This window comes from Eucyclogobius newberryi, unplaced genomic scaffold (genome assembly GCF_026437365.1).
Source record: "Eucyclogobius newberryi isolate DKJ021-1_F unplaced genomic scaffold, fEucNew1.0.hap1 SCAF_89, whole genome shotgun sequence".
NCBI classification, from domain to species: Eukaryota; Metazoa; Chordata; class Actinopteri; order Gobiiformes; family Gobiidae; genus Eucyclogobius; species Eucyclogobius newberryi.
Window position 1 is genome coordinate 355,177 of NW_027316531.1, and position 12,105 is coordinate 367,281.

Below are 12,105 nucleotides of genomic sequence, written 5' to 3' on the forward strand. Positions count from 1 at the left end.
AATATAGTTCCCTCAGTGTACGGGGCAAAATGAAGACGGAGAAAAACAGTTCGAGCTGACACAGAAGTGGACAGAAATCTACGGGAGACGAGCGGTGCGATGCGCTCCGTTGCGCTAATAAACAAACGCACGTGTGTGTTGTATCAGTCCACACGGGGGAGTGCGTTCTCGCCTGCGTTCTCAAATCGGCGAAAAATCGTCCATACCGCCTTTAACTATTATGTTAAGGGTGTTGCACAACCCTTATTATTATCAATTATACACTTAGGATAGACTACGAAACGTGAAAAAAAGCATGTTATGGCACCTTTAAAGGTCAAAATCCTAAACCAGGGATAGCAGACACATAGATAAGGGGATTGATACATGAGTATATGAGTGTATGAGTATATACACAAGTATATAAGCCAGAGAGCAGCCTCTCCAGATGAAGCTCCAAAGAGATTACTGTCAGCTGCCACTTTGAAACAATAATACAGACAAGAACAAAAAAAACAAGATGATCAAGTGTTTTTGCGGCTTTCATTTCAGGTTTCTGAACCGTTATTGCGATTGGCCACACTGTGATGAGATTCGAGAGCGCATTGCACGAGCTCGGGATACAGCTACTACAGATACTCTTATATATAAAAATGTGCCTGTCTTTGATTTATTTGTATTTTTTTCAAAAATAGGACACTTTAGAAATGCATCCACTTTTATTTAACTATCCAAGTACTTTCATTAAATGTTAATTTCACTGGAGCCTGGCTTCAAAATCTGCAGTGTAACAATGCTTTTAATAGCTCTTCTAAACCATGGATAACAACATGCATAGATGATTGGATTTATACAGGAATTTAAATATATCAGCCATAATTCCGTAACCCCTGATGAGTCTGTGAGACCACTGTCCAATAACAGAGTAAAAATATAATATGGACAAGAGCAAATGATGAACATGACAATCACCACGCCGAGTGTCCTTGCTGCTTTTAGTTCAGATTTCTTGGCCGCTGAATGATGCATTGACACAGATGTAACTTGAGAACGCAATGCCCGAGCCTGAGTCACGGCCACCACAAATACTCTCAGATACAACACTGTTATTATACTGATTGGTGCTATAAATGTCACAACTAGGTCAAACACTGCTTCAATCTCATTCACAATAATTAGACATTCTCCGTAACAGGTATTATATATGCCAGGTTGCTGAAGCATCTCCCTCAACAGCCAGATGGCATGAATTATTGAAAATAACCAACAGAAAATCACACAGACTTGCACACGTTTGTAGGTGACTTTTGTGTGGTAAAACATGGGGTCACATATAGCAACATAGCGGTCTATAGATATCATAACCATGTTGCCCACAGAGACGCTGGTCACCAGAAAGCTAACAAAATCACACATGCTACATCCAAAGTCACCCATATAGAAACAACCATGATAAAAGAGGATTCCCGCTGGCATCGGCAGCATACCCACTATCAGGTCTGAGTAGGCCAAAGAGAGGAGGAGGAGGTTGGTACATGTCTGGAGCTGCCTGCAAGAGAGAAATCTGAATCATAATGAAATACTCAATGATCAGAAAAAAAAGTGTCTATGGCATTATAATGGAAATGTTTGGTTTAAGGACAGAAACAGAGGTCTGTAATTTTATGTGACAGAGACGTGTAATTAATTTAAAGCAAAATGACATTACTGTGAGGAAATATAATGAGTTAAGTTGATCAAAAAAATTGGAAATTGTCTTGATTTGATAAAACAGATGATTTCAATTTATTTTGTTGGGGCATTTCCTCATTCAAGAGATATATTTAGATTTGAATTGCACCATTGCTGTATTGATAGAGGACTGTTGCTCTGCCAATTCCTTCAAATCATGCCTGAAACTCATGATTGTGTTACTTAAAAATCAAAATGAACTGATTTATATTAATAGCCTGCATTTTAGCTTGCTTTGTTTTGTTTTTTTAAACATGGAATATGTAATCTAGCACCAATACAACATAAATAATATAACATCAGTATTACAGTCAAGACTGACATTTCAATAATATTCTAATGCTGAATGTGCCCATTGTTATAATTATGAGCATTCTGAATGAAAGTGCGTGTGCAGTGGCTGGTCTCTGCCTGTAGTGGGAGATAGAAATGATGACCAGCAGGTTGAGCAGCACGGTGAGCAGGGTGATGGTGGTGAGCACAGTGAAGGAAAAGGCTGCATGTTTGATCTTCTTGCACGAGTTGTTGATGAGAGGAAAGCACAGCTCGTCTTCTGGTGTCTCCATGGTGTGTGTGAGAGAGAAGGAGGAGGAGAGCTCTCTCACAACACTTTTATACGTCAAATCTTCAGCCACAATGCAAACACAACAGGGAAGCATTACAGCAGGGAGGCACCACTCAAGAGATTTGGCAAATTGTCTTAAATTATTTCTGTATAAATGAATGATAATGCAAAAACAAATTATTGTAGTTTTTAGACACTGATGTTGTATTAGCTACAACTAAAATACATTTATTACGAAAAATGCAGAGCTTATGAAATGCTTGTCAGTCAAAACAGGTGCAATAGTAATGAGTGTAGCAATGAGTTTAGATCGATACAATTATTTAATTTGATCCCCGAGAGGCAATTCTAGCACAGCCATCACAGTATTTAGCAGGGGATAGTTATATTAGTTAGATGGTACAGTTACGCGTACAGGTAAAGGGGGTACAGGTAAAGGTAAAGTTCAGCAGTGACAAGCTCTCCAGTGTTGTTGAGAAGGCAAATATCTGTGGGGATTTAAGAGTTTTTGGTCTAGCATGAATAATTGAAAATGTCCAACACAGCAAAATGCACACTTTTACTCGTGTCACTGTAACTTTGAAAGGGTATAACATGGGATCGCAAATGGCTATATACCGATCCACAGAAGTAAGAACCATATTTCTTATTGAGGCGCTAACAACAAGGAAGCTAGAGAAGTTATTGAAAGCACATGCAAAGTCACCCAAGAACCAGCAGCCGTGGTAATACAAAAAGTGTCCTTGGGCAAGACACTTAACACGCTTCGCTCCCAGTGCTACTTCCAACTGGTGTGTGAATGGGTGAATGGTTCATTGATGCGTGCCTTGAAGGTAGAAAAGTGCTAGTGACCATTTATTTATCAAACTTTATTCTCTCCCATGAGAATTCTGTGCCCGTCTTTGATTCATTTTTATTTATTTTTTTCAAAAAAAGGACACTTTATAAATTCATCCGTTTTTATTCAACTATCCTGTTTCATACCGTCTTGCTCTACACAACTTCATAAAAATAGTTTAATGCTAACAAAATAATTGAGGAATTACATATATATTGTATTACTTCCTGAGTAATACTTTCAGTACTTTTATTAAATGTTAATTTCACTGGAGCCTGGCTTCAAAATCTGCAGTGTAACAATGCTTTTAATAGCTCTTCTAAACCATGGATAACAAAATGCATAGATGATTGGATTTATACAGGAATTTAAATATATCAGCCATAATTCCGTAACCCCTGATGAGTCTGTGAGACCACTGTCCAATAACAGAGTAAAAATATAATATGGACAAGAGCAAATGATGAACATGACAATCACCACGCCGAGTGTCCTTGCAGCTTTTAGCTCCGATGTCTTGGCCGCTGAATGCTGCATTGACACAGATGTAACTTGAGAACGCAATGCTCGAGCCTGAGTCACGGCCACCACAAATACTCTCAGATACAACACTGTTATTATACTGATTGGTGCTATAAAAGTCACAACTAGGTCAAACATTGCTTCAATCTTATTCACAATAATTAGACATTCTCCGTAACAGGTATTATACATGCCAGGTTGCTGAAGCAACTCCCTCGACAGCCAGATGGCATGAATTATTGAAAATAACCAACAGAAAATCATACAGACTTGCACACGTATGTAGGTGACTTTTGTGTGGTAAAACATGGGGTCACATATAGCAACATAGCGGTCTATAGATATCATAACCATGTTGCCCACAGAGACGCTGACCACCAGAAAGCTAACAAAGCCATACATGCTACATCCAAAGTCACCCATATAGAAACAACCATGATAAAGGAGGATTTCCACCGGCATCGGCAGCATACCCACAATCAGGTCTGAGAAGGCCAAAGAGAGGAGGAGGAGGTTGGTACATGTCTGGAGCTGCCTGCAAGAGAGAAATCTGAATCATAATGAAATAATCAATAATCAGAAAAGAACTTGTGTCTATGGCATTATAATGGGAATGTTTGGTTTAAGGACAGAAACAGAGGTCTGTAATTTTAGAGACGTGTAATTAATTTAAAGCAAAATTACATCACTGTAAGGAAATATGATGAGTTTAGTTGATAAAAAAATTGGAAATTGTCTGGATTTAATTTGATAAAAAGGATGATTTTTGTTTCTTTTGTGATATATAATATTCAGATTTGAATTGCACTATTGCTGTATTAATAGAGCAACATTTAAATAACATGATATCAGTATTACAATCAACAATGACTGACATTTCAAAAATATTCTAATGCTTGGACTACAGAAGCCTAGTACCCCTGAGCCTGCAAACATATTTCTGATAAACTGAACATGCCCATTGTTATAATTATGAGCATTCTGAATGAAAGTGCGTGTGCAGTGGCTGGTCTCTGCCTGTAGTGGGAGATAGAAATGATGACCAGCAGGTTGAGCAGCACGGTGAGCAGGGTGATGATGGTGAGCACAGTGAAGGAAAAGGCTGCGTTTGTGTTGGAGTGTTTGATCTTCTTGCACGAGTTGTTGATGAGAGGAAAGCACAGCTCGTCTTCTGGTGTCTCCATGGTGTGTGTGAGAGAGAAGGAGGAGGAGAGCTCTCTCACGCCACTTTTATAGGTCAAATCTTCAGCCACAATGCAAACACAACAGGGAAACATTACAGCAGGGAGGCACCACTCAAGAGATTTGGCAAATTGTCTTAAATTATTTTTGTATAAATGAATGATAATGCAAAAACAATTTATTGTAGGTTTTAGATACTGATGTTGTATTAGCTACAACTAAAATACATTTATTACGTTAAATGCAGTGCTTATGAAAAGCTTTTCAGTCAAAACAGGAGCAATAGTAATGAGTTAAATATTGAGGATAGATAGATAGATAGATAGATTTATTTAATTCGATCCCTGAGAGGCAATTCTAGTACAGCCAGCAGTTTAAAAACTTTCACATACAAAACATCACAGTATTTAGCAGGGTATAGTTGTATTAGGAACAGGGCACAGGTACAAGTACAAGTACAGGTACAGGTACAGGTAAAGTTCAGCAGTGACAAGGTCTCCAGAGTGAAAATATCTGTGGGGATAAAAGAGTTTTTTGGTCTATTGGTTCTACATCTGGGCATGGTGAAGTGCCTGCCAGAGGGCAGGGCCTCGAACTGTGAGTGCAGTGAGTGAACAGGATCTGTCAGAATCTCTTGCCAGAACAAGGTCGGTGACCAAAGCCAGGAGGCTTTTAGGCCATCGGCTAGCTTCTGTATTGTGTCGTTCCGTTCCAGGGTCCTGGGAAATAAAATTTCTCAACATATTCTGAAAATGTAGCACACCAGCATGCTTACCTCAAGTTTCCTCAAACAGAAATCCTGTATTTATTTTGTATTTTGACTTTGAATGTCGGAGTTTTACACTACGAGTGTGAAGCGTCAGACCCAGTTCCGACCAATCAACGGTAAGGATGATGATTTTATTTCCGGTCTTTTTGTAAACAAAGATGGCGGCGCCCTTTCGAACACGGCAGCACGCATCGCCGAATCCAGAGGAAAATACTGCGTGCTGTTTGCATATTGTAGATAATTGTTACGAATATACCAGCGTCATGACTCAAACACGATGGGACACATTCAGGACGATCGCAAAAGAGTGGATCTCGCTGAACGGGAGAGAACAACGCCGTGTTGCACATCGTACACATGTTGGACAGTGAATGTCCTCTGCTATCTCCTGCTACAAAAAGTTTTACTGACAAAAGACAGCTGTTCTATGCCAAGCAGAGACTGAAGAACAAATCATACTGGTGAGTAAACCTCAATTTATATACGCTACACTACTCGTTTTATTTTAAATAACAGACGTGTGTAGTAGTAGTGGCAGTCGTGACGTCTTGTCTAACAAAATACATAGGAAATAAGAAATTAAAATGCATTTCTATGACTAACGGTAGCTCGGCCGAGGGAAAATATTGGGGACATGTCATCATGTTCATTTTCAATAATGATGATACAATGATATCAAAATAAAAATGAAAACTTGAAGCGTTAAATTTTAAGATTTTGTTTTGGACTGAATAATGAACTTGTGGGTCCATGAAAAATGTTCCTAATCCAAAACACATTGGAGGATCATCAATACAGTTCTGTAGGAATGGGCCTTGACCTGGGAATTTTCTGAAGTCAATATATGTTTTTCTTTGAAATCTCATTCACCAGCATTCCACAGAATTATTGTACATCACACTTACCGGTACTTTTTAATGACAGGAATGACCAGCTTAAGTCAAAGATTCAAGCGGATTATCCTCAGATCACCTTTCATCAGCCAACTCTGAGAAATAAGAGTGAACTTGTGTATGTTGAAACGCTTTCAACTGGGACTGTTTTAGATGATTTAGACTCTGCATCAGAAAGTGACTTAGGATCTTCAGGAACAGACAATGTCACTTCAAGCCTTGAGCATGTGACTTCAGGACTAGACAAGGAGCAAAGAGACCTCCTCCACACATTGTACTCTGCTGGAATTGCAACAAAGAACACTGTTAAACAAAAGCCAGGTGTTCAGTGGACGTGGCCTCCTACTTCTGAGGAGTTTAATGTCACCAAGATGTGCCTCGAGAACCTTTTAACCTCCTTGCCTGGATAGTGACTGCATCAGAAGATCCTACTTTGGGCGAATTACAAGAAGTGTCAGGCCAGATTGAACTCAAGCTTCTGTCCATATACCAAGATATAGTCTATCTGGCTTCTGATGGCTATAAACAAATACCAAAATCACTGGCCCTTGGACTAACAGTTGGACATCTCACAAGTGCATCTCATGTACTGAAGATACTGAATAATCTTGGTCACATTGCATCATTTGACAGTATTGTAAACTTTTGTCAAGAAATTAGAAATAAACCAATGCTATTCCTTAACACAGAGAGAACACAATTCAACTTAGAATATGAAACGATACAGAAACGTCAGACTTTTGTGTAGCATGCATGGGAGAAACCGTCGGGCCGGGTCGCCAAGGCTGTTGTAAGCAGCCTGGCGACCCTCCTTGGTCTCACAAAGTTTTTTCTCTTGCAGGTTGGTTTTATTACAAATTATGGAATAGGCGGGTCACATTCTCATTGGTTAACTTCACATCAAGGCACTTGTCTTTTACAACAGTTGGTATTTTACATTTTATCACAACTTTGAAAGTAGTCTAGCCACAGGTCTTGCAAAGTGCTGTTAAGGTAAAAAAAAAGTGCAGAAGAAAAGGTTAGTGTCAATTTAAAGTCCAGTATCTGAGGATTATAAAAATGTAAAACAATAAATCTTTTAATGAGGGATTCTCAAGAAATTGCATTTTTAAGATTTTCACACAAAAAAACGGGATTTGGAGATCATTGCAAAAGCACAGTATTGCAAATTTTAGAATCAAAGGACATTTAAGACATAAAAATGTATGTTTTAAGGGCCACTTTGTGTAAAAATTCTCAAAAGTTTTTGACTGGATTTAGTTCAGAGGAGTTACACACCTCCTGAGGCCCATCTACCTCATCAAGGGACCAATCACGGACAGTTTTTTTTTATTATTATTATTTTCTTTAAAAAACTATTTTATGTATGTTATTCATTCTGAAACATGAAAGAAAGAAGCTTAAAATTCTAACAGACAATGAAAAATCACAGAAAGACAAGAAAATTTGGCTAGAAACAATTACTGGTGCCATGAGTTGTAGGTTACAACACACTTGTGCAGTGGACATTGTCCTTATGTCTCATGGTTCTTTTGAAACTGCTTCCAACCCAGAGACTATCAAAGTCTGTCAGTCTTGGACAAAAAAGTCCTGCACGTGTTGAACTGTCCTCGATAGTGGGCTGACCTGGCCAGTCCCAGGGAATCTGCCCAATCTTTTGCAGTGATGGAACTTCCCTTACTCTTGAGTCTTCCATCAAGACAACCATAAAGATTGTTGACAACACCTAGCATTAGGTGCAGTTCCATCGGTGGCACCAAGTCAAGCAGAGCCATCCTCGAGATCACAGAGAGGATGGCAGAGGGGCATTTGCTCACAGCCGTAAAAAATTGCTGAACTTATCTTATTCTTGCCCCTGTGATTAGCTGCTGCAGCTTCATACATGCCTCAAGCTCTGATGGAGCCAAGAGTTCGCAGTCTGCCACCATCAAGCAGAAGGTCTGGTTTGGCAAAGTCTGATTTGGGCAGCTCACACCAGGGGCATGGATATGTCCAAGCAGCTGTGCCCAATCCCAAGAATACATTTGCCTGTAACTGGTATCTTCTGATCTCAAGGCTGTGTTCAGTTCAATAAGATCCAACAGACTTGAGATCACTGCAGCTCTCACTAGCCTCCTCAACCATGGCCACAATCATGAGTTTACAGACCCCTGAGTCTTTGAACTTGTCACTGAGCCTTTTGGCAAGCTGGGTTGGATAACTCATTGTCTTGTCTCTCAAGGTTGAGACAAACCTTGAGGAATGAGCTTCCGCCATCAATGCCAACCTTGACAACGTATCTGGTCAGAGTTGGCAGAGATGGGCAATAAGACCAATAAGGTTGTTGCAATAGACAACAGTTCTTTTGACCTTTCGGCCTCCAGCCCAAAGGCCTCAGAGGAATCCATTTCACCTGTCCTCAAAGTGAAAGAAAAGAAAAAAATAATAATTAAAAAAAACCTGTCCGTGATTGGTCCCTTGATGAGGTAGATGGGCCTCAGGAGGTGTGTAACTCCTCTGAACTAAGTCCAGTTAAAAACTTTTGAGAATATTTACACAAAGTGGCCCTTAAAACATACTTTTTTATGTCTTAAATGTCCTTTGAATCCAGAATTTGCAATACTGTGCTTTTGCAGAGATCTCAAAATCCTGTTTTTTGGGTGAAAATCTTCAAAATGCAATTTCTTGAGAATCCCTCATCAAAAGATTTATTGTTTTACATTTTTATAATCCTCAGATACTGGACTTTAATTTGACACTAGCCTTTTCTTCTGCACTTTTTTTTTACCTTAACAGCACTTCGCAAGACCTGTGTTGCCCAACTGCAGGTACAACAGGAAAATGTCATTCCTAAGGGCTTCAGTCCTGAAGTTCCCACTGTCTTCATTACGGATAACATCGATTTTGCCGAGGAAACCATTTCCTTGATCACAATTTGTCCAGATCTTTTGTCTAGATACAGTTTTTATTTGATAGTATGATGTTTATCCATAATTAAACTATGTTCTGCTAGTAGCCTATTGTGGCGCTCGTGATATTGTTTGATTATTGAATTTGTGTACATTGGGATATTTTTTATTATTAAAGAATTTTGAACTTAGGCTACCCCAAATAAATTGTCTGTTTGCTGTAACCCGAGTCAATATTTTTCATCTGGGTCGGACGGTAGGCAAATTCTTATTTTTTTTACTTTGAAGGCAAAAAAAAATAGAGACTAATTCTCACGATTTTAAGACATTTCAATCGACCTTTTGTACGTCGTTCTCCTTTATTTTGGTAGTTAAGGCGAGCGGAGGGAACATGCGGGGGCACGGGCGCCGCCATGTTTGTTGTGATGATGCTACTGGGCGTGTTTCAATCCCAGAATGCATCTGCGTGAGTCAAATTTCACACCCTGACAGAGAAACACATGTCCTACACAAAGGTTAGTGGCGCCGACGGACGCAAACAAACTTGTCAAAAGCAATATGATATCTACTATGCATGTTCTGTTTTGTTACAGACGGATGTGAAGGATTGAATATGAAGAAGCGCATGTGTTGCGTGGTGCGTTCTCAGTCCTTTGAGATGAAAGACAGGTTTAACAACACGGGGAAAATGTTAAGCACGGCGGTTTAGAAAAGTCCGGTCGGTGAGTCGGCGAAATAATTGAAAAATAAAAGATTTTGACATTTTTCCAAGAAAATGCTGATATTTTTTTTCCAGTCGGCTTGTTTCATAGCGGGTCGGTCGGGTTACGGCAAACAGACATAATTTTTTGCTTAGCCTTATTATAAAGAATTTGGAACTTATTTTAATATTTTTTTTATTAGTATCAGTAAAAGGGCCTATGAAGTCGAATCTGAAATGTAGCATATGAAAAATTAGGTCATGTTTTTACTCTGGATACAAAAATGTATCCACAAAGCACTTATTTATAAATCCATTCTGCTCTAATAACTTCATACATCCAACCAACTGATCCAAATACAAATATAAGGAACACATTCTACTAAAGTATTGCATGTAACTTGCCAAGCAATTATCATGGTCTGAACATGCTGCAGCAGCATCTTCTGCACAGATCAGCTTCTGACCAGGTCCAGAGCTCCTTCTCACCTCGTCTGAGAGGAGCACAGTACAAACAGCATATTAAAAGAACTATTCCACCTCGTTTAAAGCCTACGGCCACAAAACTTAAAAAAAATAATAATAATATGTCTGTTTGCCGTAACCCGACCGACCCGCTATGAAACTAGCCGACCGAAAACAAAATATCAGTATTATGTTGAAAAAACGTCAAAATCTTTTATTTTTCAATTATTTCGCCGACTCACCGACCGGTCTCTCCTAAACCGCCGTGTCGAATATTTTTATCACGCTGGTAGACCTATCAATCATCCCAAAGGACTGATAACGCACTGCGCACCGCATGCGCATCTTCATATTCAGTCCTCCACATGCGTCTGTAACAAAACAGGGCACGCGTAAGAGCCGAGATATTGCTTTTTACAAGTTGGTTTGCCCTTCTCGGCGCCACTGACATGTCCATAGTAATGTGAGCCTCTGTCAGGTTGTGAAATTGGACTTATGCAAATGCATTCTGGGATTGAAACACCCCCAGCAGCGTCATCACAACAAACATGGCGGCGCCCGTGTCCCCCGCATGTTCCCCCCGCTCGCCTTCGCTACCAAAATAAAGGATAGCGGCGTACAAAATGTCGATTGAAATATCTTAAAATCGTAAGATTTAGTCTCCCGATCGGGTTGAGAGAGACGTTTTCCTTCATTGACTGTTGAAGCCTGACCCCTGGTGGTCACTCCGACTCAAAAGATGACAAAATTTGGATCTTGTTTTTTGCCTTCAAAGTAAAAAAAATAAGAATTTGCCTACCGTCCGAGCCACTTGAAAAATGTTGACTCGGGTTACAGCAAACAGACAATTTATTTGGGGTAGCCTAATAAGATTTTTATTTTTTTTTAATATCAATACTGTGACTCAGTATCGATAAGGAGTCCGTGACGACCTATCACCGTATCGATATTTTGAACACAACCCTAATGGTGAGCTTGTTTCAATATGAGATAATTTAGAAATTATGATTTTTTTAACACATGACTAATTCAAGACTACCACTCCCATCAACCTGATATTTCACATATCAAATGTTCATTGTATTGTCTGTCTATGTGCCAAAAATGAAGAGTGTGACCCTTTCACTTTCTGAGATAAATTGAGTGAAAGATGTTATGAGAGGCTAACATTTGCATATTTTCGTACATTTCCCAACTTCAACAGACGATTTACCCACTAACTGCAAAGTTCCCGCTTGAGGAACTTTTGGTGGAAGAAGTTTAACTATTTTACTTGATAGAAACCACAACAAAAAGTATTTCCCAGGACCCTGGGACGGAAGTCATTTTCTAGGCCCTTTCTAAGAGCTAGCCTATGGCCTATTTGGTCACCGACCTTGTTATAAACAGATTGAGGATATTATTACACCCAATGGTTTTACCACACTCTTTCACAACGCTATGAAGACAGCCAGGTTTTTCAGGTTCAAACAACCATTTTCATTAAAACACAATCAATATAATAAACCCTGAGTCTTCGTAAAAAGTGTGTTTTAGTGTGTCAATAGGGGATTCAAAGGGGCCGCAGTTTCCC

General features: G+C 39.4%; 2 protein-coding genes across 2 annotated transcripts; both read right to left on the reverse strand.

The window, feature by feature from the left end:
* Positions 1-723: 723 nt before the first annotated feature.
* On the reverse strand, positions 724-2,276 carry LOC140353318 (trace amine-associated receptor 13c-like). Its single transcript, XM_072437817.1, has 2 exons — positions 2,122-2,276; positions 724-1,528 (listed from the first exon to the last, which is right to left on the reverse strand). Exons 1-2 carry the CDS (start codon positions 2,274-2,276, stop codon positions 724-726), a joined length of 960 nt encoding a protein of 319 aa, XP_072293918.1.
* A 1,089-nt stretch (positions 2,277-3,365) lies between these two features.
* LOC140353321 (trace amine-associated receptor 13c-like) lies at positions 3,366-4,819 on the reverse strand. Its single transcript, XM_072437821.1, has 2 exons — positions 4,653-4,819; positions 3,366-4,170 (listed from the first exon to the last, which is right to left on the reverse strand). Exons 1-2 carry the CDS (start codon positions 4,817-4,819, stop codon positions 3,366-3,368), a joined length of 972 nt encoding a protein of 323 aa, XP_072293922.1.
* Between the last annotated feature and the right edge of the window lie 7,286 nt (positions 4,820-12,105).

Excerpts from the sequence above, each read along its gene's own strand:
- LOC140353318 (XM_072437817.1), bottom strand. The coding sequence starts at position 2,276 with ATGGAGACACCAGAAGACGAGCTGTGCTTTCCTCTCATCAACAACTCG. Across the intron at positions 1,529-2,121 it reads ATTTCTATCTCCCACTACAG|GCAGCTCCAGACATGTACCA; the intron begins GCAGAGACCAGC and ends TCTCTCTTGCAG.
- LOC140353321 (XM_072437821.1), bottom strand. The coding sequence starts at position 4,819 with ATGGAGACACCAGAAGACGAGCTGTGCTTTCCTCTCATCAACAACTCG. Across the intron at positions 4,171-4,652 it reads ATTTCTATCTCCCACTACAG|GCAGCTCCAGACATGTACCA; the intron begins GCAGAGACCAGC and ends TCTCTCTTGCAG.